This window comes from Bacillus rossius, chromosome 3, assembly GCF_032445375.1.
Source record: "Bacillus rossius redtenbacheri isolate Brsri chromosome 3, Brsri_v3, whole genome shotgun sequence".
NCBI classification, from domain to species: Eukaryota; Metazoa; Arthropoda; class Insecta; order Phasmatodea; family Bacillidae; genus Bacillus; species Bacillus rossius.
The window spans coordinates 41,769,559-41,795,905 of NC_086332.1; the positions used below are offsets into that span (position 1 = coordinate 41,769,559).

General features: G+C 35.4%; 1 protein-coding gene across 1 annotated transcript in view; it reads right to left on the minus strand.

Annotated features, from left to right (window-relative positions):
* Window positions 1-23,465, minus strand: part of LOC134530572 (ATP synthase subunit alpha, mitochondrial) — a 42,694-nt gene extending 19,229 nt beyond the window's left edge. Inside the window, exons 1-6 of the mRNA XM_063365528.1 lie at window positions 23,225-23,465; window positions 19,938-20,171; window positions 17,526-17,722; window positions 16,327-16,470; window positions 15,146-15,294; window positions 7,540-7,709 (exon numbers count right to left, since the gene is read on the minus strand). Coding sequence (XP_063221598.1) covers window positions 7,540-7,709; window positions 15,146-15,294; window positions 16,327-16,470; window positions 17,526-17,722; window positions 19,938-20,171; window positions 23,225-23,290 — 960 coding nt within the window. The 5' untranslated portion in view covers window positions 23,291-23,465. The remainder of the gene's footprint in view (window positions 1-7,539; window positions 7,710-15,145; window positions 15,295-16,326; window positions 16,471-17,525; window positions 17,723-19,937; window positions 20,172-23,224) is intronic.
* Window positions 23,466-26,347: the final 2,882 nt, after the last annotated feature.

Below are 26,347 nucleotides of genomic sequence, written 5' to 3' on the forward strand. Positions count from 1 at the left end.
TTTTTAAATGAACGTTCGGTTTTTCGAATATATTTTATGAGGTTTCGAACCGAACCGAACGTAAGGGTTCGGTTCGGTTCTAAATTTTCGAACTTCGCCCAGCACTACAATTTTCAATTACTACCTAAAACTCTTAAAAACCCACCTCGAATCCTACTTCGAATCCCACCTCGGATCCTACGAATCCTCGAATCCATAGGATTCGGTATATTCGACGAATCCAAGATTCGAAAATCCCATCCCTACTGGGAATTCAAAATTTCTCAGCTTCCAATGGATGGATTGATCGGTTTAAGCAGCGTCACAATGTAGTTTACAAGGTGGTTTGTGGCAAAAGTGTGGATGTGGAGACTGTGGAACATTGGAAGGAAAAGCTACAGGAAAAAATTGCTGGGTTCGACCCGAAAAATGTTTTCAATGCTGACGAAACGGGGTTGTTTTTCAATGTTCTACCAGACAAAACCTTTATTTTTAAAGCGGAAGTGTGTCACGGAGGTAAGCTCAGCAAGCAACGGATTACTGTGTTATTGCTTACCAATGCAGAAGGAAGTGAAAAATTCCCCCTTTATGTCATTGGCAAAGTGAGGAAACCTTGGTGTTTTAAAAACATCAAGTCACTCCCAACAAAGTACGAAGCAAACATCAAAGCCTGGATGACCAATGCTTTGTTTCAGAGCCAGTTGCATGCATTTGATTTAAAAATGGCTTTGCAAAATAGGAAAGTTCTTCTTTTCATAGATCAGTGCTCTGCTCACAAAGCAACCATCCAGCTTCGCAACACTGATATTGTCTTCTTCCCAGCAAACTGCACGAGTTAGCTACAGCCCCTTGACTTGGGTATCATTCAGGCATTCAAGTTTTTGTACCGCAGATATCTAGTTTCAAGGGCAGTAACAATGCTTGATGTTGGAAAAGACCCTTCTTTGATGAAGATAAATCTGCTGACTGCATTGAATTTTAGTGCAAGAGCCTGGAAATAAGTGAAAACATCAACAATTCAAAACTGCTTTGCAAAAGCTGGATTTGTGTTCCCAGGAAAGGCTTACACTCTCAGTGTAGATGATTACAGTGACATTGAAGATGTTGATGGACATGAGAGTGTGTTGCAGGAGAAATTATTTCAAGATTACGTGGATGTGGACAGTCAGGTGATCACTTCGGAAGTGCAATACATATAGAAGATATTGTAAAAAGCCATGTCAGTACTTCTCAACAGGATACTGACGAAGATGATGAAGTGACAACACCCACGAGTAAAGATGCTCTTGCTGCTATTCAAACACTGCAAGACAACATTGGAGTATCTTCTGGTGAACACTGTGATGGTGTTTTTGATAATTTTCATACTTTAGAGAAGCAGATCATGTGCATGAACACTCAAAGATGCAAGCAAACCAAGATTTCTGATTATTTTACAAAGAAATAGGCCGAAGTTAGGCTTGAAAGTTGATGTACATAAGCCTACAAAACTTTTTTTATGGTAACATTCTATCATGGCACACATTGCTTCAATGCTGTATTCACACAATTTTATAAGTTATATGTTGTAAATTTAATTTTGTTTACATAGCCCTAATGAAGGATTTTTTTGTAAAGATATTTCGTTTACAGTGTTTTTTTTTTTATGTCTCTGACTACTAAAGTAAAAGGAGTGCATTAAACCAGGTATGTTACATTTTATAAATATGATTCCCCCAATTTACACTTTTTGTCTCTGTTCCCCTGAAAAGTGTAAATTAGGGGTTTCACTGTAATATCTACAGTTAATGTAATGAGGTTGTATTAAGTTTTCCATTGGTTTACTTTTAGTTGAAATATGTGCTAGTGAAGAAGCATTGCAGTAATTCAAATTTGAATGATTTAAATAGGGATGGGGCGAATCCTGATTTCCTCGAATCTGAGTCCTAACTCAAATCCTCGACTGGAATTGCAGAATCTCGAACCCAAACCCGAATCTTTTAACAGATGATGTCCACATATCTAATGTAAGCGAGATGTATTCTGCTTGCACTAAAAGTCCCTTGACTTTATCCAGGGTGGCCACTCTTCTGGGATAATAAAATTCCTGGTTTTTTCAAGGGTGGTTTTTATCAATATTTGCATACAATTTGCATTTTTGTTACACAAAGCACACACAATATGATGTTTTATTGGCGTTAAACAATAGACAACTTAACTATAGACTTAAAAATTAAATTAATGAACTTGCTTAAAACAAAACCTACCACCAACAAAAAATTTATAATCTCACGTCACAAAAATTACTTGACACCAAACGCACGTGTTTTGCCCCTCTTGCGTGGCTGGCTAATGCTGTTCTTCCCATACATGCTACCGATATTGATTTTAACATTACACAAATTGCAAATAGCATGTGTCCTGCACTTTGGATCTTTCTCCACCCATTCAAACTCTTCCGTATATTTGTCATTGTACGTGGTGACCGAACTCGTTGACATTTTGATAGTCTGCGCCAATTACATGTTAGATTAAAAAATTCAAAACAACGTCCCGCACAACTAAACTTTTTAAAAAAAACTCTAGAAAAGTATCCGTGATACCGTGACGCAACAACATGAGCGCAAAGTAAAAACAAATATACATACAAAACTAGTGCTACCAACATGCCGTGCGAGAAATTACTACCACCCTACAACAACATTTTCAGCCAAAATGCTGTTGCTTTTGAATACATAAACATATTAAGTATGGAAGTCTGAATTGTTAACAGTTTCTTACGTACTACAAAAGTTTTTAAATGCAATATGAACAAATTGACTTTCACAAAATATAGCACACGAGCATACTGTCGTGCTTCGACGGGTGGTGAACGTGCTCATTTAACAGCCGTATGTTATTGCGATCGTTACTTCATAAAAAAATCCCCGGTTCTAATAAAAATTCCTGGTTGATTCCAGGTATTCCTTGTTTTTTTTAAGAAATCCTGGCTATTTCCCGTATTTCCCGATTTCCCGGTTGGCTGGCCACCCTGCTTTATCACATGTAGTTTGGTACATTTCTGGTATAAATGTATATAAAGACAAAAAGTTTTTCTTGAGAAATTTCAGTTTTAGTACAGATTAGCGGTTAGGATTTTTTCTATAAATAAGCTAGCGGTCTGCGAGCCTACGAATTTTACTTCGAGCCGAGCTCGAGCTTTTGTGGTACAGTTACACTTTTGGGAAATTATTTTAATCTTAAACTTAGTATAATGTTTGAATTAAGTATTAAAATGAAGTGGGCATATTAATTTTGGGTAACTATTTACAGCGTGTGTTTACATTTTGCACTGCTAGAAAAAAAATAACATTTTTTTTCCATTGAATCTTACCTGTTTCCATTGGTTCATTAGTAACTGATATCATCCAACTAACATAACCAAGTATGTGTTTGTGTAAATGTAACTTATCTTTGGAAAAATTTCATCCTTGTCAATTTTTCTGGAGTCCTTACTGAGCTTCAACAAACTTAGCACCAAAAATCATGTTGTTTGAAAAGTACATTCACATTGTTTCAACATTTCCACTTTTCAGCACAATAATTCTGAGAGAGATTGTCACAGAGTATTAAATTCTGTTCTTTAATCTATCATGCAGAGCAATAATTTGTTCTGCACGTTCAGGAGTTAAATTAGCTCTACAATTGGAGATAGTGTTTCCAGCAAAAGAGAAGCGTCTCTCGCTGGCAATCTGCTTGGCTGGAATGGTTTAGTAAAATTGCTTAACCTCAAAATTAGTGTCATAAATATCTGTAACTGGTCATTAAAGTTTAATCAATTGAAAGTAATAAAAATAAAAGCATTTTACTTCATTCAATTTACACTTGCAAAAAAAACATACACACAATAAACCTACATGGAAATTAAAGTCTTTTTCAATAGGTATCCTGAAGTCTGAAATATGTTTACTCATGTCATTAAATGTAGAGCTGTATTGAAGAAGCCGATTTTGCCAATATTTAGTTGAATCGGCATTTCTGCCGACTTCCGATACAGTACACTCGTTAATTTTTGGCCGATATTACTGAAAAACGAAAGAGACTGCCATAACCTAAAAATCCACAAGTACCATTTTCACTTTTCGTAGTAGTACTGCATTCTTTCAGATCGCATTATTTCTTAGCAACATGTGCCAACCGTACATATCAAAGTTTAACATCCTTTTTTTTTTTCAACAATGTTCTTTAATTTAATATGTCATAAATAAATAATACATTACTGTCACGGTAAATATACATCTCAGTTGTTACGGTAACTATAGTGCAAATATGGTAGCTATCATGCTTCTGTAGTAATTATGGTATTCTACAAAGAATCTTTAGTTCTTTTTATGGTAATTATCTTAAAATAACTATTGGGTTTGTACTGTAGTTATGGTGCATCATCCATATTTCTTCGTACAGGAAAGCACCAGTACAACGAACTTCAGTTAAACGAACACTTCACTTAACCGAACTCATTGTTTGGTCCCGCCAAAAACGTATATAATAACCTTGAATTTTGTTTCATCTTAACGAATTTAACATTTGTCTGTTTCTTCCTGAAACAAAAATATTCACTTAAACGAACAAACTTGAGGCAAATTTTGAAAAAAATTACCATCCAAAAACTTGTACTTTATTTTTAATTTTCTTATTCAAACGTAACAGCGTGTACGTAAACAAAAACATAACCTACTACAGAGCTGCCAACCATTACGGATTTTCTGTAATTATTACGGATTTAACACCGAATTACGGAACATCACTGGTTTATTACGGAAACAAGGCTTTGTGCTGCACGGTAACGGAAAAAATTCCGTTTCTGCTGCGCTGTTTCGTGAACGCAGTTCGAATACATCACGTGTTTGCGCAAATAACGGAACTAGTATGTGTCCGCATGTAGCATGTATTGTCGAAATAAGTAGATTAATTCTCGTGTTTTGAAATAATGGGATGGTATTACGTCCGTTGTACGATACAACTAGTACATATTCTCGGACTTTTCGTTTGTTGGCTACTTACATCACGATAATTTTTGTACGGTACTTTGGCTAACCTGTGTTGTTTTAATTTATTTTTTGAAAGTCATTTTTTTTCATCATAGTGTTTTTGTTGTGTCTACAGACGTGAAATTTTTTACGTTTTTCAATAGTGTTGTGTTCTTCAGTGCTGGTTGTAGAAATGATGCGTGTGACAGAACAAAAGTGTATCTGGGGGAGAAAAAAAAGAACGCAATTCTTCAATACTTTCGACCTAAGACCTAACTATTCAAAAGAATGGCCATGCTTGTCTTCAAATGTTTTGGAACACCACGCTATTTTAATGTATGCACGTGTGACTTTTCGATTGCACATGGTGGAAGGGATGACTGTAGACGGCATATTGAATCAAAGAAACATGCAGAACATTTTAAAGCCGTGGCGAGCAATAAATCTATATCATAATTTTTTTCGCTACATCTGAAGAAACGAAAGTAACGAATGCAGAGTTATTGTTTACAAGTTATTTTGTTTGTCTTCTGTTGTTTGTTTATAAGACAGTTCTTATCCAACCAGGATAAAAGAAGCAAATAAAAAGACAGATGTTCAAAAGTATAACTTTGAATACTTTGAATTGCAAGGTTGAAAATTTCCTGTAAAATTATTGACAATCTTACATATTCAGATGATTGTATTGTTTAAATAGTTTTTTTTTCTTTGATTCATTGATTTTCATTGTATTCATATACATAGGCCTATATTTTTCATTTTTTTTGCATATTCTTGTTCTTGTTTTATCTTGTGTGTGTCATAATTCCTCAGGAAAAATTTATCGTGCATGATTTACGCATACTTTTTTCATATAATTGTCATTACCGATGGGTAGGGCCTGGAAAAATTAGCATCTATTTATTACATAATTAGCATTTATGATGTTGAAAATTAGCATCTATTTTCCAGAAATTAGCATCTATTTTTGAGAAATTTGCATAAGATATTAAAGTTACATAACAATACAAGAAATTGTAATAGTGTTTATACCCATTATGACGAATTTTAACACAAACCAAAATCATTAAACGGTATTTGTAAACAAACGTTTGACCACTAGTAATTTCAGATGGAAACAAACTGACGATTCGAGTTGACCAACTTCAGTACGCTAAACGTGCACCACAAAATGTATGATTTGTCCCTATGTAAAATATTGATCAGAAAAAAAATTTGAAGACTAAAGTGATTATCAACGAATGTAAAAAACCGCGTACTAAAATATTTGTAGTAGTTTTCAGCATTTAAAATATTTTCATTTTTATCTTTGCAAGTTCACTACGATCCCGTCAACGACCTAGATATTTTCTAGGTTGTTGGTTTCCGTGATGCGCTTCCCGGGAAATTTTGTTTTGTTAGGTTAGATACTCTTCATGAACAGGCAACACACGATGCAATGGCGAACGTAGGCGAACGTGATGTGATCTAACAAAACAAAATAACTGCGTCTATAAGTAGTGTGAACATTCTTTTCTAAACAACATTCAACGGTATCTTGAGTAAATCGTAAAGAATAAATTTACAAAATTACTTATTCTATACTATCATGCGTGATATTTGGTTAAGGAATGTTTTATAAATAAAGGTTAGGATTCGGATTTTATTCCTTCAACAAGCCTTGTCAGAAGCTATTGTTTACGGTAATTGTGTTATGGTGGCTATTTTCAAAAAAAAATACTTTGAGGAATGTGTGTTCAAGCCATTTTGTTGCATTCTATAGTGGTTTTTCGCCCGATAATGGCAATTTTACCGCGATTTCGCAAATATAGCATTTATAACAACAATTAGTAAAAAATCGCATCTAACCTCAAAATTCGCAAAAAAATCGCATCTATCGCAAATTGCGAATTTTTCCGGCCCCTACCGATGGGTGTGATTTGAGGTTGGCAGCTCTGCCTACAACGTGTCTCCTGCCCATAGATAAAGCATCAGCAGAGAGTATGTGAACAGGTTCTTCAAGCGGTCATAGACTAATGACAGATACTGAACATTAGTACACTTAAGGTGTTTCATGTGTTTATCGGTATACATATTTATAACAATGCTTATGTTTCAGTATAAAGAACTTAAGTATAACAAACTCAACTATTTTTTGGTCCCTTCATGTTCTTTATAGTGAAGCTTTCCTGTATGTTGTTCATTTGTCTTTTCTTCATATTTATGTGTGCCATTATTTGAGACGGGAAGTTTCAGAAAAAATTTTAACGGACATTATATCACACATTTAATGGCGTAAATGATGAGACCTCGGGCAATTTAAACGCTTTATACGGAAAAACATACCATGCGGGACCTCGTAAGCGAGTTTTACTGTATTTTTCCCCCCCGTAAATAGTAAAAAACCGAATCCTTTGACGAATCCTATATCAGACCCGCCGAACCTTCGAATCCCTAGGATTCGGCGGATATTGGATTCGGTCGCCCCATCCCTAGATTTAAAACAATAACTTAAATACTTCTTTACAATAGCAAAAATTTTCTTCTAAGTGAATAACTTGGAATCTCCCAAGAGTTCATAGACAGCAGATACCTGTCGGTAGGCCACAGCCTGCTTGGACAAGTCGTCGTAGATGATGAGCGCGTGCTTGCCATTGTCACGGAAGAACTCTCCCATGGCACATCCAGAGTAGGGGGCCAAGTACTGTAGGGGCGCTGCGTCAGAGGCAGTCGCAGACACGATGATGGAGTAGTTCATTGCCCCTGAAAACATAACAAGATAGTAACAATAACAGACACAGAAAAAAAAAAAAAAAACTTTTTTTTTGTGCTCTCACCCATTCTGAAACACAGGCATTAGACTGTTACGAACGTGACATTGGCCAGGAAACGTGCAGGTGCAGGTGCAGAGCTGGCTGGCGACTGCAGCAACATGATATGTGCCACGCGCGCCTGGAAGATAACAAGGATTGTCGCTTTCCCCCCTCCTTACCACCACTCCCCGCGCGGAGCCCTGCCTTTGACACGTAACTGACACCTGACAGCTACGGAGTTACGCGAGCCGCCGAGACGTGTTTTGAGATTTCTGCCGTCGGGACGGCGTGGAAAGACGCGACTGGCCCCAGCCACGCTCGGGAATTCTGGAAGGTGTCTGGGCCTATATATATGTGCCCAGGACGCCAGCCTAGTGAGTGGGGAGTTCAGAGTGAAGTCGAGAGCTTTCCCGCGGCGGAGTTTCCGGGCGATAAAGCGGCGAAGTCCCTGGACGAAGAGTTCAGTTCCGGGCGATAGTGTCGCGGGCTCGGCGGAGTTCCGAGCGAGGCGTCGAGTGGGATCTCGGCGAAGGGGAAGTGCGACGGCTGCGGCGACGGAGGACCACGAGGGGTGCTGCGGCGAGAGTTGCGCCAGAGGTGCGGCCCAGCGAGGTGTGCGGTGTGTAAAAATGAGTAACTGAGGAAGCAACATTTCTAAGTACAATTGATTAATTGGCATTTTTAGATTATTAGCTAGTAATGTCAATAGTGGCAATAAATAAAACTGTGTGTGTGATAAAAATCTTTAATTGGGCTATCCCTTTACGAACCCTGTAAATCGTAACAATATTCTAGTGGTTTACCTAACATTGAATTGAACCATGTTTTGTACCAAGATAAAATATCAAATACAAAAACTCAAATTTTTACTCAATATTTATACTGAATATTAGGGATGTGCGAAAGTGACTTTATCCACACGAAATGAAAGTGAAAGAAAATTTATCAAGTTTCGCGAAAGTGAAACGAAAATGAATTTTTCTATGAGATAAATATATTCTTAACGAAAGTTAAGCGAAATTTTTTAATTAACAAAGGAAAAAAGTGCCGTAAAATTAGCTCTTCAGTAATAAATTTTATTACATAAATCATTTTGGTACCTTTTGATGTATATATAAATATTACTATTTAATATAATCAACATCCGCCCTAGACCACACAACACAGCCCCATGTCACTCATAAATTTCAAGAATCAATCCAGATCTTTCAGCGACAGACTATTTCATTTACAGTCGTAATGTCGCAGTCTATGATAATATATTTATTCGTGCACGGTACTGATGAAAAAATACGTGAATACTGCGGAACGGCCGCAATCTTGCACCACTGTCACACATGGCTAGCTCAAGAAGCTGTAAACCAGGCAAGGGACATGGTCAAAACAAAACATAACAAATGGTTGCTGCCAAGTGGTCATTACATGCAGTGACTTGTTGACCTTTTTGTCTAATTGGCTGTATATTATGAGGATTTTATATGCCAGTCAGAGTATGTAAAATTTAAATAAAGCAGACGACAATGTTTTTGTTTGGCTGTGCGCGAATAAAAGTAGGTACGTTCTTTGTTTATGTGTATACGGTAAATACTAAATAGTGTACTAACAGTTCTGGAATGTATGTTTTACGAATATAGTACCTACACTACTGTTTGAAAGCAAATGAATCAGGTAATTTTTCAAATATTGCATGATTTTGTTTTGATACCTAGGCCTACTGTAATCACGGTTGAATTTTGTTTACTTTATCTGCCATGTTTGTTCAAATTATGATTTTACCGTATTTTCATTAACGTGAGTTTTTTTCATTACCACGTTAATTAATCTTAATGAAAATCTTTTTTCTAATTAATGTCTTTATATGATTTGCATATGTTATTACATTATTAGTAATAACAAGCAAATCATATAAAGACATTACAGTAGAATCTCAGTGCTAAGTACTTACAGGTACCTCAAGTTTTTGTACTTAGTACTGAAACATGCATACATATTTTTACAAAGAAAAAAAAGTATATAAAAAAATAGCTACAGGAGAGCCGCAATGCCTTATGTATTCGCAACTGCGACTTGCTTTTTTCTAGACACCTGCGAGTACTCGAAATTCGAGTTTCGAGTCGAGTTTTTTTAGTAATACTCGAACTCGAGCTCGTGGCTTTTCAACAACTCGAAATTTGAGCGAGCTTTTCTTGTACTGTACCTTTAGAAAGAAAAAAAGTCTCATTATATCGGAATAAAAGTCTTACAACACTATTATCCGTTATTTTATAATGTAACATGATCGACCGTATACATGAACACATCATTTTTACGTACCCGGGATTTACGAATTTCCGTGATTAATTTTTTTTCTTCTATAATTTTCCGCATAGCATTAATGTATCACTTTCCCGCTTTATGCGGAAGCATTTCCCGCATTTTACTGTATAAAGCTTTTAAAATATCCGGGGTCTCATCATTTACGCCATTAAATGTGTGATATAAAGTCCCGTTGAAAATTTTTATGAAAGTTCTTGCCTTAGTAATGGCGCACGTAAATATAAATATGAAGAAAAGACAAATGAACAACAACTTACGAAGAAATATGGATGATGTACCATAACTACAGTACAAACCCAATAGTTATCTTAAGATAATTACCATAAAAAGAACTAAAGATTCTTTGTAGATACCATAACTACTACAGAAGCATGATAGTTACCACATTTGCACTATAGTTGCCGTAATAACCGAGTTGTGTATTTACCGTGATGGTAACGTATTTATTTAGGACATATTAAAATTAAAGAACATTATTGAAAAAAAAAAGGATGTTAAATCTTGATATGTACGGTTGGCACATGTTGCTAAGAAATAATGCGATCTGAAAGAATGCAGTACTACTAAGAAAAGTGAAAAGGGTACTCGTGGATTTTTAGGTTATGGCAGTCTCTTTCGTTTTTCAGTAATATCGGCCGAAAATTAACAAGCGTTTCGGAAGTCGGCAGAAATGCGGATTTAACTAAATATTGGCAAAATCGGCTTCTTCAGTACAGCTCTACATTTGATGACATGAGTAAACTTATTTCAGACTACAGGATATTGAAAAAGACTAATTTCCATGTAGGTTTATTTTTATTGTGCATATGTTTTTTTTGCAAGTGTAAATTGAATTAAGTAAAATGCTTCTATTTTTATTACTTTCAATTGATTAAACTTTAATGACAAGTTACAGATATTTGACACTAATTTTGAGGTTAAACAATTTTACTAAAGCATTCCAGCCACACAGGTTACCAGCGAGAGACGCTTCTCTTCTGCTGTAAACACCATCTCCAATCATAGAGCTAATTTAACTCCTGAACGCGCAGAACAAATTATTTTTCTGCATGATAGATTGAAGAACAGAATTTAATACTCTATGACAATCTCTCTCAGAATTTTTGTGCTGAAAAGTGGAAATGTTGAAACAATGTGAATGTACTTTTCAAACAACATGATTTTTGGTGCTCAGTTTGTTGAAGCTCAGTAAGGACACCAGAAAAATTGACAAGGATGAAATTATTCCTAAGATATGTTACATTTACACAAACATATACTTGTAAACTGTGGTTATGTTAGTTGGATGATATCAGTTACTAATGAACCAATGGAAACAGGTTAGATTCAATGGCAAAAATGTTTTTTTTCCCTAGCAGTGCAAATTATAAATGCACTCTGTAAATAGTTACCTAAAATTAATAAGCCCACTTCATTTTAATACTTTATTCAAACATTATACCTACTAAGTTTAAGGTAAAAATAATTTCCCAAAAGTGTAACTGTACCACAAAAGCTCAAGCTTTGAGAACTTTCAAGTAGGCTCGCTCGAGCTTGGCTCAAAGTAAAATTCTTAGGCTCGCAGACCTCTAATGTAGGTCTATCTATTTAGTAGGCTAACAATGATAATGGTTTCTTTTTTTATTTCCATATTTTTCTCAAAAGTTCTCACATTTTATTACTCCATCACAGTAAATTTATGTGCAATGAACTTAAAAAAAAAACTCGAACTCGACTCGATACTCGCGAGTATTTTAGCAAACTCGCTCGAGCTCGACTCGAAGTGAAAATCCTCTGCTCGCAGACACCTACTTTTTTCCCCTTGTCTAGTTCTCTGAGTATATCCACTTTTTCCTTAAGCGTGAATTGCTTTCGTTTCTTTTTATCTCCAGGATCATTCATATTGTAGCACAAATACAATGCGGTATCTAAATAACGTAACCTGAAAATAAACTCAACACTAACAATAAACAATCCCGGCACAGACATCAAACAGTATTTTTAGCGTAGCGTAACACTTTTGTCTAAATAATTAATACTTCTCTCAAACCTCTGTCTTTCGATGTATCGAATGGTGTTGTGTTGCTCACGTCGCATACTACGTACGGTATAATCTATGGTTGTGCGCGCAACTGTTTGTTAACTTTGTTTTGAGAATTTAGAGGTTAGAAAATACGTTGCGGTGGTATGTGTGTATCTTTGTTCTACTACATTAATCATTTAGCTGGAAATTTATTTACCAGTTCAAGTAAATTTTGGTGTAGTAATGCCACGCTACTAGTAGAAGTTATACGTTATAGTGAAAATATGATACTTTAAACTGAAACCGTTTTGCATGGCGAAGATATAATTTTTGGCGGGGACTTAAAAAAAATTCGTTAAGTGAAATATACTTTATAATAAGGTACGTTATTGTACCGGTATTCTACTGTACATTTTTATTAAATTACGATTTCTTTTTCAACTAGAACAAACAAACTTCGGCAAGCTATTGAACTTTCGTTTGGCTCGAAATATTTCGCTAAAAACGAACTTCGACAGATGAAATTCTTACCGAAATCGAAAATGAAAGTAGCAAAATTTCGATTTCGGTATCGGTATACCGAACATTCGCACAACCCTACTGAATATAATTTTAGAACAGAATTAAATGAACATAACCTCAACAGGAATACAAGCATGTACATTACCTACAGACTGTTATTTAAGCAAACACAAACAACCAAGTTTAATTGTTTTTGCACAGTCATGTCCCATTCATTGGACAGTTTTTTCTGCTATTTAGTGTAACAGTTTGGGGGATGCACTTTTCAATGGATTTTATACAAAACTCAGGGTTATTCACATGAGAAATCATTGTAATGTCTATGAATTTTGGTATTATTTGTAGGGTTGTGCGAATGTTCGGTATACCGATACCGAAATCGAAATTTTGCTACTTTCATTTTCGATTTCGGTAAGAATTTCATCTGTCGAAGTTCGTTTTTAGCGAAATATTTCGAGCCAAACGAAAGTTCAATAGCTTACCGAAGTTCGTTTGTTCTATTTGAAAAAGAAATCGTAATTTAATAAAAATGTACAGTATAATACCGGTACAATAACGTTCCTTATTATAAAGTATATTTCACTTAACGAATTTTTTTTAAGTCCCGGCCAAAAATCGTATCTTCGCCATGCAAAACGGTTTCAGTTTAAAGTATCATTTTCACTATAACGTAAAAATTCTACTAGTAGCGTGGCATTACTACACCAAAATTTACTTAAACTGGTAAATAAATTTCCAGCTAAATGATTAATGTAGTAGAACAAAGATACACAAATACCAACGCAACGTATTTTCTAACCTCTAAATTCTCAAAACAAAGTTAACAAACAGTTGCGCGCACAACCATAGATTATACCGTACGTAGTATGCGACGTGAGCAACACAACACCATTCGATACATCGAAAGACGGAGGTTTGAGAGAAGAATTAATTATTTAGACAAAAGTGTTACGCTACGCTAAAAATACTGTTTGATGTCTGCGCCGGGATTGTTTATTGTTATTGTTGAGTTTATTTTGAGGTTACGTTATTTAAACACGCATTGTATTTGTGCTACAATATGAATGATCCTGGAGATAAAAAGAAACTAAAGCAATTCACGCTTAAGGAAAAAGTGGATATACTCAGAGAACTAGACACGGGGAAAAAAGCAAGTCGCAGTTTCGAATACATATGGCATTGCGGCTCTCCTGTAGCTATTTTTTTATATATTTTTTTCTCTTTGTAAAGATATGTATGCATGTTTCAGTGCTAAGTACAAAAACTTGAGGTACCTGTAAGTACTTAGCACTGAGATTCTACTGTAATATCTTTATATGATTTGCTTGTTATTACTAATAATGTAATAACATATGCAAATCATATAAAGACATTAATTAGAAAAAAGATTTCCATTAAGATTAATTTACGTGGTGATGAAAAAAACTCACGTTAATGAAAATACGGTAAAATCATAATTTGAACAAACATGGCAGATAAAGTAAACAAAATTCAACCGTGATTACAGTAGGCCTAGGTATCAAAACAAAATCATGCAATATTTGAAAAATTACCTGATTCATTTGCTTTCAAACAGTAGTGTAGGTACTATATTCGTAAAACATACATTCCAGAACTGTTAGTACACTATTTAGTATTTACCGTATACACATAAACAAAGAACGTACCTACTTTTATTCGCGCACAGCCAAACAAAAACATTGTCGTCTGCTTTATTTAAATTTTACATTCTCTGACTGGCATATAAAATCCTCATAATATACAGCCAATTAGACAAAAAGGTCAACAAGTCACTGCATGTAATGACCACTTGGCAGCAACCATTTGTTATGTTTTGTTTTGACCATGTCCATTGCCTAGTTTACAGCTTCCTGAGCTAGCCATGTGTGACAGTGGTGCAAGATGGCGGCCGTTCCGCAGTATTCACGTATTTTTTCATCAGTACCATGCACGTGATAAATATATTATCATAGACTGCGACATTACGACTGTAAAGGAAATAGTCTGTGCGCTGAAAGATCTGGATTGATTCTTGAAATTTACGAGTGACATGGGGCTGTGTTGTGTGGTCTAGGGCGGATGTTGATTTTATTAAATAGTAATATTTATATATACATCAAAAGGTACCAAAATGATTTATGTAATAGTATTTATTACTGAAGAGCAAATTTTGGGGCACTTTTTTTCTTTGTTAATTAAAAAATTTCGCTTAACTTTCGTTAAGAATATATTTATCTCATAGAAAAATTCATTTTCGTTTCACTTTCGCGAAACTTGATAAATTTTCTTTCACATTCATTTCGTGTGGATAAAGTCACTTTCGCACATCCCTAATTATTTGTAATATATGATGTACAAATATTTTTGTTAGAGGGTTTTTCACCCCATAATTCATACAGATGTTTACTATTTTCAAATGGGCATGTCCAAATGTAAATGGTTTATGGAAATCTGTACAAAATACCTCAATTATTAACACAAACTTACAACTGGGTAAACTAAACAACACAATTATTTTTTGGTTAGCTTTAGGCGTAAAAACTAACCAGTGTCTGTCAATCTCTTGACAATCTGCGCCACAGTGGACCTCTTCTGGCCGATGGCGACGTAAATGCAGTACAGCTTCTTCTTCTCGTCCTCGCCGTCATTGAACCTCTTCTGGTTGATGATGGTATCAATGGCCAGAGCAGTTTTACTGCGCAGCAGAACCCATCACAAGCACTTCAAAAATTTATTGATTTTCTTCCCCTAGTTATAAATTATTAACCTCAGAACATGTTGCCCTCCATTATTTAGTCATAACATAACAATATGCTTCCTCAAAATTACAGTTAAATAAAAACCAAAACTTGCCAAGCAGTTTCAAGTGTGAAATATCAAAAAATTTCTACACATGAATATTTAAATGCACTACTAAATTTGGCATTCATATTCAATTTGAACTAAACTGATATTCACAAAGCTCTAGTTAAAACAGAATGTACACTTAAAAAGGATTTTTAGCTGAAGTTTATAAAGATGTAGTTCAATTACATTTTTTTAAATTTTTTTATAATGTAAAAATTCATTCTTTTTAACATTATGTTCAATATAACCCTTGTGGGTTTAATTTTTTGTTTTAATTAAAGTGTATTAAAGAAGCTTTAACATACTTATTTATCTGTGCACTGTATGTGAGCTTGGTTAAAAGCACAGATTTTATTACAGCCTTTTCCTCTCTACATGCAGGGAAAAAGATTAGTTTGCTGACAAAAAAAGAAAGAAAGGATGTGAGGTCAATAAGTCATTTTTTCTTACGTTTGTAGTTGGATGTTTTCTATAAAATCAATACAAGTTTCCTCAGCCACGTTTTGAATGATCAGGTGGCAAAGCTTTGAGCACCGTTTTACAGTTAAGTATAAAGTGTGCTGACAATTCCACTGTATTTTTAACTCTTCCCATTAAAAATTAAGTAAGTCGATGACATGGTTATATCTGACCAACTATGTTAAATCAGTTTTGTCTGTCCAGTTTTCTCAAAATTTAATTCACTAAATGTAGTGGAATATAAAAACCCTCAATATGAATATTTTTTCTGCCCGACGAAGATGGGGAGGGAGATCTTAGTGATACCGAAATTTTCGCTGAATTTCAGAATCCCACACAGGCCTATAATTTTTATACGTATATCTAGCTGCCCAAGACAAGTTACAGTTTTACACTGCGTTGCTGGATGACCGGCACTAACCCAGTCTGCCTGTCTCCAATGATGAGTTCTCGCTGGCCACGGCCAATGGGTACCAACGAGTCCACGGCCTTGATGCCAGTCTGCATGGGCTCCCGCACGGAGATGCGGGGGATGATGCCTGGAGCCTTGATGCCCACTCGTAGCCTGAAACCACACGACCACCCATCACTCACAACCATTCTCTGCTTTCTGTGCACACATTTTTACCAATATATTATTTAATACATTTTTTTTACAGAAGGCTTGTAATTAAAATTAAGATTTTTGTATAAACTGGCAAATAAATCACAATTTTCAATAGCACTTTTGTTCCCAAACTTTACAAATAAACAAAGTTGAGTTCTAACAACAATTTGATAGTTTGAGTAACCATGCAATTGGAATACATAATTTTCAAATCAAACAGCTTTGTTACCCCAATTCTTCTCTCAACGATAAATTTAAGAATAATTAGGTTAGCTAAGAATCCACACACAGCAAAATATTTTTGTACATTGTAGCCATTCAGGAACTATTCATGACTTGTAACTGGAAAGCAATCTAAGGTAATTAGGCTCAGATATCTTTAATCTGCTTTATCTTTGGCAGCAACCAAGAAAGAATTTTTACAGGTAGGCTGGAGGGTATCAGGTCTGCTATGATGAAGATTCCTGAAAATATAAAAGCAGTTATAACACTGATGTTGTTGTGTTTTATATATTGTATTAAAAATTTGTGTACTTCCAGCCCACCACTATATGGCGTAGCACACAAAACTTATTATTTAGTTCTTACAAATAGTTTACTACAAGGTTGATAGAGACAGACATACCATGTGACAATCAGGGATGTTAACCAAGGAATTGGCCACCTCAGTATTTGTTTGGACTTGTAAATATTGTGTGTAATTTAGTGTATAGTGTTTGGAAACATTTGAATTTTGAACTTCTCGTGCTGCTTGCCAGCAGCGCCAAGTTTTTCAAGTTGGCTGCCTGCCAAGGTGCGTAGCCCTGCAGCTTCCGGCAACGGATCAACAGTTGTTGTTGAACCATCTTGGCGGTAAGTTGTGCTATCGTGCACGCTTGCTGCCAATCGAGTTGTTTGCGAGTGGATCATAATTAATTGTGACGTTTTTATCTGGATTTTTCAGTCTTGTACGTCTCTAGACAAAACAGTATTTGTAAATCCTTGTAATCCTGAACGAGGATGGCTCCACTTGCCTGCTGGTGCCCTTCAGCGGGCCCCTGCCGTCGATGGGGTTCCCCAGGGCATCCACAACTCGCCCCAGCAGGTCCTCGCCCACAGGCACATCCACGATGGCTCCCGTCCTCTTCACAATGTCCCCCTCCTTGATGAGCCGGTCGTTGCCGAACACCACCACGCCCACGTTGTCGGGCTCCAAGTTCAGGGCCATTCCCTGCCACCAGACACCATCACTTACTCAGTTGCTGGCTGGACTACTTTTTTGAATGGAAAACACGAGAAAATGCACTGCAAACATCTTCAAATCAATTTATGCACTAGGTTTTAAGGAGCTTGCCTAGACAGTGGTGTATTCATGGTTCGTACCCTCTTGTGCAATCAAAAATTAAGGACTCTTAACAACCCCTTTACTTCATCACCTTTCCATTATTATGAAGTAGAAAACTATGTGTAATATCACATCCACCAAGAAAATAATATCAAATAATTAAGTAAAAAAAAATTAATTTCCTTGGTTAGTTAAATTCTTACAGATACACCTCTATTATCCATTATTATTTCTGCAAGACACATCTAAACCAAGCATAGTATCTATCTGAAATTTGAAGCCCTAACTACTCATTTGATCACATTTACATTTTTTGCTTCGTAAGTTAAAAAATAAAGACAGTAAAAAACACATTTTCAGTTTAAAGGTGAGATACAAAATACAAAAAATGAATTCAAAAAGTTTATTTATAAAATCTTATCACGTGGCCCAAAATTCACCACTTGTACTATGCAAGCACAAAGAGGTTTTTTTGCTAAATTTGGAGGGTAAAAAAAAAAAAAAAACACCATTTAAATTCCTGCATTTATCCATTATTTGCATTCTATGAGTCTTAAAGAGTTTTTAAGGATTCTTGGTGAAATTTAAGGACTTTTAAGGGCCCTTATACAATAAAAGAAAAATTAAGGATTTTTAAGAATATTATGGAGGCGTACAAACCCTGATATTTGTGTAAGCGATGCACAATGGTAAGCATGACGCTCGCAGGTGTTCCTAACTCAGTGGTATCGCCTCCAAGTACAAAGCTCTGAACTGGCGCAGTCTTCGTATCGTGCATAGGCCAACTATGATATTTGAGGGGTGACTATAACATTATATGACAGAGAAATGAAGATAAAAGTATAATGCAATGTCCCTTGAGTGCTTTCAAGAATATCTACCAGGCAATAATTGCCTAAAAATTATTCTGAAAACATAAGTGTTAGCCATTTTCACTCTTCTAAAAATAAAAGTTCAAAACAAAATCGGGAAACAGAACTACTCATCCACCCTCAGCATATCTTTAAATGCTTTTCGTAAACTAACATAACTTGAGCAGGTTTGAAATAGCATGGGTTTTCTGCCTACCATGTGTGTACAGATAGGCAGGGCTCTTAATCCATATCCCATAAGCCTTAAAATGTGTTGTAAAATCCAAACCCCTGAATCCATCAAGAAAAAAATACATATTAATACAAGATGAATGGAATTAAGCTACCTTAACACTTTATTTACCTTTCTTCCTGCAAGGGACTCTCTTAAACAGTGGGATAGTTGGGGCCACAGAGGTTGAGTGGTCAGGCCACTTGCTTCCTGCCAAGGTGATTCCCAGCAGGGTCAAAACTGGATATTTTACAAGTGGAAAACATGGCAGACATTGCCAAGAGCCATTGGATTTCCTTTGGATACTACAATTTCACCTGACACATTCATTCCATCAAAGTACAATTATTCTATCACCCCTTGTTAATGATGACTGCAATGTTGAGAGCTAAACACCATCATCTCAGGGATAGTACCATGTGGCAAGGGGTACAGCACATTTATTTTAATAGCAAGCATTTCTGGGCATCCTCAAAAATATGCCTAACAGCATAAGGCATTTTGCCTATTGCAAAAGCTGGATTCCGCCGAGAAGCCAAAAATTGCAGTTTTTTACAAGTGATATGTTAAAACTAAGTCATACAAGATATACAGCTGAGTTAACTATTTCAAAATATTTAGTGACTCTTCCAAGGTGCATTATATAATTATTACTAGTATAAGAGAAATTAAAGTTGGTCATAAGAAGCATTCTTTCAAGAAAAAAAAAAAATTATATACAAGTCATTAATATAAATTTTTTTTTTTTTAAAATTTAAGGTTAAAATTCAAACATTAGTTATTGCAAATCAGCTTTGCTTTCTAGAGTGGGTCAGATGTGCCTTCAAAACTTACGCTTTGGAAAACACTGTGGTGCAAATTTACTACAATTGTATAAATAATGAACTATGTAACAACAAAATTAATAGAATGCCTCAAAGAAAATAACTAAAAAATAAGATGTCACACAAGTATTCCCTTATGTTAAGTATTTGGACTGCGAGTCGACGCCTGAGAAAAGAACAGGCAGGACAGTCACCTTGAGTCCAGAAGAGAACTCCACCATCTCGTCGGCCTGGATGTTCTTGAGGCCGTAGACGCGGGCGATACCGTCACCGATGCTGAGCACGCGGCCTGTCTCCTCCAGGTCGGCCTTGGGCGCGGCTCCCATGATCCTCTCCTCCAAGATGGAGGAGATCTCAGCGGCACGCTGGCTGCAGGATACATGCAGCTTGCGGGCGGCCACCTGGGCGGCTGGCCACGTCAGTCCCGACTGCATGCAAACACACACACACACACACAATTCAACATGCTTAGAACCCAATAAAAAGTCTAGAGAACACACTTTGGGCAAAGAATTTTTTTTAATACTTATTTAAATAGATTTTCAGTGTCTAAAATTTTCTTTCTTGTTTTGTGCTCTGTAAATGACGGGTTTAATTTTCCTCTAATTATCAGACCTTTTTAGCGTTCTGACCACCCCCTGGTTCCAAAAGAGAGGTTCTACTGTATTATATTCCATGTGAAATGATCAGGATGCAGAAAAAAGTTAGGCCACCAACAGTAACAAAGTTACAGTTGTAATATGTATGTTTTTTCAGCAATAAAACAAAGGGTTCATTGATTCCTACTTCCCTAACCACAGATATACTAAAATTCTAATAATTAGTATCTCGTTGATGAAACTAAAATGTAAAATTTTAAAACACCAACTTTAGATAATTTGACAGTAATTCTATGTAAATGTGTAACAAACTACCTCAGACATTTAGAAGACTCACTGATAATTGTGAAATAAAAGGTTTTCAATACAAAAAATTTCTAACAAAAATGTGTTTTTTTTTTTGGGCTGTAAAATTATTCTTAATTCTCTTGCTCAAGCCAGCTGCTACATTTATTGTTTAGTTAAATGTGCTTAGCACCAAAAATAAAATTCTGCAGGTAGATGAGTATACTATGCACTTGATTCACTCTTACTGCATGAAACAAATATGAAAATTTAATCAAAATACTGATAGACAAACTAACAAAATATTAATAACTTAAACATTAAAAAAAATGTAATCTATTAAAAAATTTCAAGGATTTTTTAAATTATTTATAATTCACAAAAGATTAAATCCTAGTTATGAATTTAAAATTCTGCTTTTACAGGACAGTTAAATTAAGATCAGTAGCACACAAAACAAACAAAATTGGGAGATTTTTTTTATAAATTAAATATCACCCTTCATACAAGTGCCACGCCCCTATGTCTGTAGTAGAACAACAATAATAGCTTTCCCTGAAGTAAACTAGGTAACGTGTTTGGAACTGTGTCTCTTGGCTAAAACATGTTAGTGTTTGACCCAGCATAAGGTGGTTGCATTATGAGTCAGCTCGGACTGTGAAGTCTGAAGGGGGTTCATTAAATCGGGTACGTACGCGACAAGACATTTGGCGTATTGACATGAAGTTAAAGCTTGAAGGTTTAAAGGACTATACCAGCATTTATTGCTTGAAGAAAAGGGAAAAATAAAGAATTAAGGCGTCCAGACTAATATGTATGTGGCTATCAAATTTAGACAGCAGAGAGGACTTCACATGAAGTTTAGATGACACCTTAGCTCATGAAATTGTTTTGGTAGGGAAACATCAGACATCCTCTTTTATTTAAAGTTAATTCACTATTTAATAGTAATGTTGAAATGCACATGAATATGGCTTTACTAATTAACTTGTTGAATCTGCTGCATACTCATTAATATTATGTTGGTGCTGACCCAAGCATGGAAAGGAGTTTGTAAATTTAAAAGATGTCGTTTAAAAGTATTTTGTTTATATATTTACACAATTGTCTTGTTTACGAAAGAGTGTGATTTTGTGTTATTGCATTTTGTTTTAGAATAAATTGTGCCAACCTACATACCAGCGCTTCCATTTGTTCAAAACAACGTCAAACGGAACAGCTAGTCGTATGTAATTTGCTGTTTTGCTTTGTTAAGTAACGCTGTATACGTTATTGTAGATGCTGTTAGCAGCAATTTTCTTAAAAAGTTACCACAGAATTTGTGATTTTGCATAATTTATAATGTTTCCATCAAATCCATTAAGCAACACATGTCTTTTTCATCTTTAACAAATACATTAGCAACCCTGAAAGATTGAAATGACATTGAAGTTTCAGCATCCTTAGATGTCTTAACCAAAATTACAAGTTTAACATTTTAAATATTCCGAACCTTGAAAAATATGAATCCTCATAGCTGGAGTATAAATCTAGATAGTTGTAAAGGACCTTGAAGGCTGTGAAAATTAAATTTTTTCTAGTTAAAATGGGTAAATAAAATGGAAAATAATAAAATTGCTCTGATTTACTTGCTACAGCAAATTTAAATACATTTCACTTCAATATGTTTTCTAGTTTTAAATGGTTTATAAACCATAATATCTATGGGATTCATTACCATCTCAAGTATTTCCGAATACAGCAGGAATTTTAAAATGCTGTCTTTGAGGAAAAAACAACAAAATTAGAACCTTCTAAAATTTTTTGAATTTTTTTTTCTTGGAAAGGCAGAGACTTTACACATTTACCTGTATCAACCAATAGAGAGCATTATTTCAAATGAACAGAGCAAATTCATGAACCCACTGAGACAATACCTCAGCTTCTGAGAAATGAGGCAAATGACTGAAAGGAAATGTTAATTAAAAGATTTTACATATTATTAATGTAGCTGACCTAATCAACCTTTCACTGGCAATCACATTTCCCTAAAGCCACTACTCTGCAGAATTACCAACATTTTAAACTACTTGGATGCTGCCGTCCAAGTAGCATCAAATACTGTTGATAATTTCAGTCACATAGCATGTACAGTGTATACCTCAAAATATAACTCTTAAATTCTAAAAGGCACTAGACCTTAATACAATATAAATTAGTTCAATATACTACCACCTCAGAATAATATCATACCTACAAACGAAAGAGAAGGCTGTTATTGTAAAATAAGATTCTTTATATTCCAAAAAAAAAAAAAAAAATTGTGTTTTAAGTGCTATCCGGCTGATAGGTAGACTAATTACTAATACACCTGAAAATAGTCCACAAAACCACTCTGACCTATATTTAGATTTTAATAAAGATTTATGCGTACCAACTGTCTTATCCTTGAAAAGTATCCTTAAATTACGAAAAAGGCAAATTAAATCCTCTACAAGATGAGAGCAGAGGACAGCAATGGGTGAAGTGAACGAACTCAGTTATAACATTTTCAAACAACGTATTACATTTAAAAAACAGATAAAAATGTTTAATTAGTAATACTATCCCTCTATTACCTGTGGAACAGTGCTAGGCAAATGCCTAGCAACAGCTGCGGCCAACCGGAAAGATAACAGAGCCATTTTTCACTACCTTCCCAAATCAACCAAGATGGAGGAGGAGAGAACAGACGACACGAATGATCCCAAGATGCCTCGCAACCACAGATATAACAACATTAAAGACAAATAAATGTGCATACTTTGTTGACGTATACGCAAGAACGTCTGTGACACGTATCTTTACGTTTTGGTCCATAAAATTTAAAGAGTCATTTACCTTCGGTATTCAAAGTTATTGGTTGTAATTATTAAATTAAGACCGATAATACAACAAACATATTTCAAACACAATTTTCATGAAATCCAATCAATATCAGTAATGTATAGAACCACTCTTTCGCAATATTATTTTATTTTTTTATAAATTCCCCTATACAACATCAATATAAAATCAACTAAATTGTTGCAAATGTAATTCTACAGTTGTCCACTTGTATATTTTTCTTTATACACAGATTTTGTATTTTTAGTGTGTATGCACATTTTAAATGTATAAACATAGCTCGCGTTGTACGGCATTTGGTAGGCGTAATTTTTTAATGGAATTGACCATTGAATTAGGAATTTCTAGTAGTCGGCATGCTGTGACGTAGCTAAACACATTTTCTAACCTGACCATCGCCATGTTGTATACGCCCAAAACATTGTGGAAATTGTGCTTGGCTACGTCTGTTGATGGTAAGTAAGCATGAATGGGAATCTCCATCGTTACACACAGTTACTTTCATTAAAAAAAAAAAAAGTCATTTAAAACTGTTTACACACTGCAAACCTACACTTCAGCTATTGTTTTGGGTGTTCAACCAATATGGTGCGACAATTAGCTGAAGGAAAAAAAGGGCTTCACACAGTTAGCATGTAATCATGCAGAAATGACCACCCTCTGGAATGGATGGTACCTAAGTCGTCAAGATGGCGGATCCATGTGTAGGAACTTTCGTAAACATTAGCATACATAACAAACATATTGGTGTGCCAAATGAAACTTTATGATAGTGACACTGCCCCGGATATATTTGGTACCTAAACTAAAATAGTCATAGTAAAAGTAATCACAAATTTTGTAATATGTGAGAAAAAAGGCATTACAATTAATATATTAAATACTCTCCTTGCAAAATTTCCATACGTTTGGTAGCACACTTATAAAGCTCAAAGGCGAATTTTTGACATGGTTGAAACCTGATCACTGGAAATGTTTCTTCTTTTAATAACACAATAATATAATATTATGTTATAATAATGTTGAATCAGCTCAATAAGGTTAAGGTTGGTTTGTAGGAAGTATTTTCAGATTATTCCAGTCTATTAAGCAAAAATAAATATACAAACATGTACTTAGTGTTATAATGTGTGTTTTAAATGTTTCAGGTTAATATTTTAGCAATGCCATAGTAGTGTAACTTATACTGTGTGTAGAACATTTATAAAATTAACCGTTTAGTGAAATTTAACAAGATGGGCAGTATTTTAATAAAATTCCTTGTCCAAAATCAGGTCCAAAGACAGGGTTTAAGAATTATTCGAGTCTTTTTCACATTTATAGGAGTTGTTTCGATTAGTTTAAAATTTATCTGTTTTGTTCTGATATTTTCTCGTGATGGTGGCAAGCATTATTTACGATTCAGACCGCAAATTCTAGTAGCAGGCGCAGAAAGTATGTGTGAATAGCATCCAGAATTGTGGTATTGGAAAAATGAATATATATTATTTTTTAATGAATACTCGTGTATCCACACCTGTTTAAGGGTGAAACCTGAAGCATATGTGATACCACCTGCAATGCACATTGCACACTACACTTTTTTTTCTTTCCTGTGGCGATTCCTTCGGCTGATGTTGGAGCTCGTCGGATACCTTCAGGCTTCCATGGACATGTCCAGCTGTCAGCCATGTTTTCCAACAGAATCTAGTGACGTCTGAAGAGTTCTCTGCCTCCGCAGCTGTTGATCACAAGGGGTATAAATATCCCCTTCGAGCGAGAACAAAAACAGACCACAACAGACAGAATGCAAGGACACACCGCTGAAGCTACCGCCATCCACCCGCCGAGCTACACTGTCAACTGCTGCCTGCTGTCACTGCCATGCTGAAGTTGCATCGTGAGGATTGAACTTAGATTCTGGTGTGCCCCGGAACTCTTTAATGCATAAAACTTTGTAGTTAACTTGTCACCAGGCAGAAATTTGGGCCCACTTGTAGAAATTCAAGGCAGAATAGTACGAGTAAAGAAGTGAGTGGTAATTTAGACTTGCTCTACAATATTATTGCTTGAAGTATTTAAGTTGGAGGGCGTAATAGAGGCTGATCAATGGTGGCAGCGAGGCTCAGGAGGTGGCTATGGAGACACTGTAAACATAAACTAATATTTTACTGTGGTGTAATATTATTCAACATTTATTTTAACAAGGAAACTAATTGATATGGCTAAGTTTACTTTCAGCACTTGAGTTCCCTAGAGGTCTTAAGTTACTGGTGGTCATAAACTGTTAGTAATTGTTGAAGAAGAAAACAGTTTCAAAATAAATTTGTATTTTTCTTTTAGTGTGTTAGGTTCGCTAAACTTGTAGGGAAATAAAATGGCTGTACAAGCTGAATTAAGGACTGTGGTCAAGAGCGAAGGAGGGCATCTAGGTAACAGAAATATTTGCAGTGAGCTGTCCAGTGCTTATCTGCGAGTTGCAGTGCTCGCTAACCACGAGTCAACACCTCTGCTACATACTTTCATTAGCGGCACAGGTCGAATGCGCTCATAGACAGCTATTACAATCGTACTCTACTCGTTTCCTTCGAGGTGCTACAGATCAAATGATGTTCTTGGTACACCACGACGACCCAGCGAGTAGACTTGGGAACCAGCCGAGTTCTGATGTAATGAGCTTCACATGATATGCTTTCACAAGCAGTAAAGGCGAGTACAGAATGTTACAGAGACCAAAGAGTTTGGCAATGAATAAGTTCGAGTACTAATAAAACATATTTTGCTAAGCACACTTTAAATTCCAGAACTCATAAAACATATTATATAATCTCGCGTATGAGACACAAAGGCTTAATTGTAAATAAAGACATTTGTAA